At 37.2% G+C, this 5,159-nt stretch overlaps 1 protein-coding gene across 1 annotated transcript; it reads left to right on the top strand.

Annotated features, from left to right (window-relative positions):
* Positions 1-1,290: 1,290 nt before the first annotated feature.
* LOC100807925 (myb family transcription factor EFM) lies at positions 1,291-4,490 on the top strand. Its single transcript, XM_003525607.5, has 4 exons — positions 1,291-1,812; positions 2,263-2,889; positions 3,371-3,447; positions 3,681-4,490. Exons 1-4 carry the CDS (start codon positions 1,623-1,625, stop codon positions 4,149-4,151), a joined length of 1,365 nt encoding a protein of 454 aa, XP_003525655.1. The 5' UTR covers positions 1,291-1,622; the 3' UTR covers positions 4,152-4,490.
* Positions 4,491-5,159: the final 669 nt, after the last annotated feature.

Here is a 5,159-nt window from a genome sequence, read left to right as displayed (position 1 = left end):
AGAGAATCTTCTTAGCTTCTTACCCACTTCATTAAAGATAGTAGCAGAAGAAGATTCTCCTCTGCTAGGCTCCTTTATCACTCTTTTGGAGGGTGATTTTTTTCTCTCTTCCCTTTAAGCTTCGTGGGTTGTGTTCCCTTAATTTAGAGTCGCAGAATTGGAACTAAGATATTCCTTTCTTGGAGGCAAATATTTTATTCTATATGGTGAGTGTCTCGTTTTTTAGATTAGATATTCCTCCCCTTCCCTGAATGCACTCAAATTCATGACAATTATGCAACTTTTTGGACTCAAAGAGAAAGTTGCAAGGTTGTTTGATACTAAAACCTATTTGAATATGTGCTTTCCCTCTCCTTCTTTTCTCCCTTTCTCTTTATTCACTGTGTTGGTAAAAATTATGTTGATGGTATATGCTCCCCCACAATTCAAAATCTTTTGATTAATTAATCATGATAGATTCATTAATTATTGCTGCTGAAACAGCAATTGAATACACGGGTATGAATGGATACCCATAAGACCAATGTTGCGCGCACTACACGTGGCCAACATCTGCATCCATGTTGGTTTCACATAATGATTTTTCTTATCATTCTTGAGCATGATTATATATAACAAATGCAACCATAACATAATATACCATAGTTAGAACTTAGAACTAACATAATCTTATATATTATGTGTATTTAATCCAAATCTTCTCCATAAAGGCAATCATATTTATAAACGATATTGGCAGCCTATATAAAATTTATCCCTGGTTTTATATTTAATTAATCTCTGCTTAAAATGGAACAAGATCTCTTTGATACATGACATGCATCCATGCATATATCCTTGTCCTTGTACTTAATCCCAAAGACTTTTGAAGCAAAAAATTCATGGATATATCCGGTAAAGCAAAATAAATCTCCGGTGAAAAGAAGAAAAGGAACAAAGATAATACACCGTTAATGAGATCTTGATTTGAAATTGTTGGAGAATCTGAGTCTCATTTTGCGCATAGGCACATAGCTCGTATGAAAAGAAAGCCAAAATAAAAGGAGTACAGGGGGGGGGGGGGGGGATAAAAAAGAGAGAAAGGAGTACTAAAGAAAAAAAAAAAGGGGTAACAGTAAGAAGAATCATCTTTTGTATTGGTGATATTAAATTCGTACAAAGAACACTGAGTGGTTCTAAAACCAGGGTCTAAGCACATGACCCTCTAATGTCAGATTCTCTGATTCCTTCTCTCACAGCACCTCTCTCATTTTTATTTTTATTTTTTACACTTTTTTTTTTTTTGCATTGGTTCTTTGAAGGAAGTTACTTCCCTCTGCTTTATCCCATGCTTTTTCTTTTCTCTCTCTCTCTCTTAAACCTGCTTTATTCCTATTGAACTCACCTCTAAAAGGAAGACGATCCTCCCTCGATCCCCCTTGTGTTTCAGAAACAACATTACCACCCTTTCTCTGTCTCTCTCTCTCTCTCGCCCCCACCAAAATCTCAAAGGAAGAAGCCAAAGACCCTCTTTTGCTCTTGTTTGTTCCCACATACCAACCTGTTCCTATTTTGGCATGAACATATCTTACACAGTGTGAACTTGTTAATTAGTTGGTTATCTATACACGTGAATTTAAAGAATGGCATCACCCTCAGAACTAAGTCTGGATTGCAAGCCTCAAAGCTATTCCTTGCTACTCAAATCATTTGGAGATCAAACTGATCATTCCTACAAGCTTGAAGAATTCCTCAATCGCTTGGAGGAAGAACGCCTCAAGATTGATGCTTTCAAGCGCGAGCTTCCTCTCTGCATGCAACTTCTCACCAATGGTACACAATTGAATTCACCCTTTTATAAACATGCACACCAAACTAAATTCAAAATTCGATCCCCCCAATAAACTAATCAAACATACAGAATCCAAAACCTTAAAGATTCAAGCTACCCAGTCTAAAATAAATATTGATATATAGATAAATAGATATAATTAACACTAACGAACTCGATCAGTTTTTTCTAATAAAGTCTAGTAATTATATATGACCAACCTTTATTATCATCTTCTTCTATTCCGGTATCTTTTTGGTAATTTCTCTTCTTTTTTCATATATATTTGCCTACTTTAATTGATTTATTTGAATGTTATTTAGGTAGTGATATTAATCATTAAGGGTAAAAATAACAGGCAATCATATGCATATTTTTATTTCAATAGTATTCTTTTGTGCACACCAAGCAATCTAGTTAATTAGCCACACAAATGTCTTTGGTTGGAACAGCCATGGAAGCTTCAAGGCAGCAACTTCAGGCCTTTAAAGTAAACCATGGAGCAAAGCCAGTTCTGGAAGAATTCATACCCATGAAGCACTTAGCCTCAGAGAGCTCAGAGAAGGCAACAAACATGTCTGACAAGGCAAATTGGATGACATCAGCACAACTATGGAGCCAAGCATCAAGCGAAGGAACCAAACAACAACCACCAATCACAACCCTTAAAGAATCTGATATAGGCTTCAGCATAAGCCCAAAGTTGGCTCTTGACAACAAACAAAGGAACGGTGGAGGAGCCTTCCTTCCATTCTCCAAAGAGAGAAACTCTTGCCAGGGCTCTACATTGCGGCCTCTCCCTGAACTTGTTCTTGCCTCTGCGGAGAAAGAAATGGAGGATAAGAAACGTGCAGAGGTAGAAATTAAGGGAGTTTCGTGTCAGAGTAGGAAGGAGAATTCAGGAAGTGATGGAGCTGTGGTTGATCAAGGAAAAGGTGGTAGCCCAGTTGCATCGTCTCATGCACAAACAACCACAACCACTACTAGTGCACAAACTCATAGGAAAGCTAGAAGGTGTTGGTCACCAGACCTGCACCGAAGATTTGTTAATGCTCTTCAAATGCTTGGTGGATCACAAGGTACATAGTTAAGTGATAGGTTCAGATGAAATATATGATCAAGTGCTTGTTTGGTTAACTCATTAGGACATGTTTTGCTTTCAGTTGGAACACCGAAAGTCTGTTCTGTTGTGTTCAAAAAGTAAATCTAAGAAAGTTCTTGTTTGATTTTTAGTTAGGTTGATTGTAAACTGAGTTTTATCTTAATGTTTTTTTAACTTAATTTGAAAGGTAACAGAAGGTTATTTTTGCAAATTCAATTTATAAAATAAACTCATTTAAACTTGAGTTTGCAAATTTGAAACATGTACTTAATTTTAAGAAATGTTCATCTTTTAAGGTGGCTAGCTTTATTTTTCTCTATTATATGATGGCAAATGAGTTTTGTATCTTCAAAAATCATTTTTCATAAAAATAAGCCACAAATAAACAATAAAAAATACAGTAATTAAGAAGGGTCCTTTGGATTCAGAATCTCATGCTGAATTGATTTTTGACACAGTGGCGACCCCAAAACAGATAAGGGAGTTGATGAAGGTTGACGGTTTGACCAATGATGAAGTAAAAAGCCATTTGCAGGTAAATGTTTTTTCTCTGTTCAACTGTGCATGTACGTACGTAGTACAAACAGACAGACACAGGCACCTTTGTTGTTGTTGTTGCTGTACTATTTTCATTATATTATCACCCTGACGTACCATTCTGCGTTTTCCAAACCAACTTTTTGTTGTTTTGTTATTGTTTCTGTTTTTCGTTTTCTTTATACCAGTTAATAATTTCTAATTCCATTTAATATTTATTTTGTTAAACAGAAATATAGGCTTCACACAAGAAGACCCAGTCCAAGTCCTCAAGCGGGTGCAGCAGCACCACAGCTTGTGGTCCTCGGCGGAATCTGGGTCCCACCGGAATATGCCACGGCGGCACACACAGCCACCCCTACTCTCTACGGCGCCCACCCAACCTCTCACGCGCCGCCGCCACACTACTGCGCCGCCACTCCCATGCCACAAGACTTCTACACCGCGGCGCCGCCCCAGCCGCTGCTTCCGCCACCTCCGCAGCACCACAACGCTTTGCACCACCTGCACATGTACAAGGCGGCGTCCCACGGCCATGGATCGCCGGAATCTGACGTTCCCGGCGGCGGGGAGCGGTCGGAGAGTATTGAGGATGGCAAGTCGGAGAGTAGCAGCTGGAAGGGGGAGAGTGGGGAGAACGAAGGGGAGAGGAAAGGGATTGGTGAAGAGAGCAATGGGAGTGAGATCACTCTCAAATTCTAGGGTTTTAGAATTAGGGTTTTGCTTGCATCCCATCATCACATACTAAGTTACCAACCCATGCATGTTCAACTACTATTCATTATTGTTGGGGAAAAAAAACAAACTAAGTAGAACAAAATATCCTTGGTGGTACTTTTTGCCTATATTTCTGTGGTAAAAAGGCATAAAACTGGACATTTGTTTTGTATTTTTTGCTTTACCGTATGGAAGGTATTGATGCTGTTATATGTATTGGTATACTAGTACTATGGAGGGAAGAATTGGATTCTGACACTCTTGCCATTTTCTGGGTTACAAATTTGCCCTTAACAAATAATATCATTGTCCGTGACCAAAGTCTATAAAGGGGTTTCCTGTGTTATATATGTTTATGTGGACTATTTGGGAGTGGAAGGAATTTCAGGAACTAAAATAAAAGGAAAAGAGAAAGAAAAATTTAGGCGTATTTTATCAAGTCTTTAGAATAATATTGCTATCTAATTTAAATTAGAAATTCATTTTTATAATCAATATTAACTCACTTTTATTATGTTATAAAACTTTATTTTCATTCTTAAAAAAAAAAAACAGTTATGTAATTATATAACTGTTTTTTTTTTTTTGAAACTTATAAGTTTCCAAAAATCCCACCCAAATTCTGTCTTTTACTTTCATAAAAATGATCTACTCTGCCTCCAGACAAATGAGATACGTTAATGTCCCAGTTAGATAGTAATTGATATTTAACTTCTCGACACCTTTTGTTTGGGGATTAATTTTTCATACTCAGTTGATCTAATGACTCACTTATAATTTTTTGTAAAGCAATCAATCCTTCCCACATGTGATATTCTCGTTGTGGACAAGGAATAATATTCTTGTGCACCATTGCACAACTCATAATAGTGGTCGATATGATGATTTTGACATTTTTTTACTAGCCTGCTATTTAAAACTTTATGAAAATCATGGTTCAATCCCCAAATTAGTTAAACTTGCTGAGAAGTCCGAATTTTCCCTGAAATGTTA

This window comes from Glycine max, chromosome 5 (genome assembly GCF_000004515.6).
Source record: "Glycine max cultivar Williams 82 chromosome 5, Glycine_max_v4.0, whole genome shotgun sequence".
NCBI lineage: Eukaryota > Viridiplantae > Streptophyta > Magnoliopsida > Fabales > Fabaceae > Glycine > Glycine max.
Note: the sequence above shows the minus strand (reverse complement) of the source record. Positions and strands in the feature narration are given on the sequence as shown.

What these genes read in the sequence shown, in the direction of transcription:
- LOC100807925 (XM_003525607.5), top strand. Translation starts at nt 1,623, where the DNA reads ATGGCATCACCCTCAGAACTAAGTCTGGATTGCAAGCCTCAAAGCTAT. An exon ending in CATGCAACTTCTCACCAATG is followed by an intron (nt 1,813 to 2,262) that starts GTACACAATTGA and finishes TGGTTGGAACAG; the next exon opens with CCATGGAAGCTTCAAGGCAG. An exon ending in AATGCTTGGTGGATCACAAG is followed by an intron (nt 2,890 to 3,370) that starts GTACATAGTTAA and finishes TTTTTGACACAG; the next exon opens with TGGCGACCCCAAAACAGATA.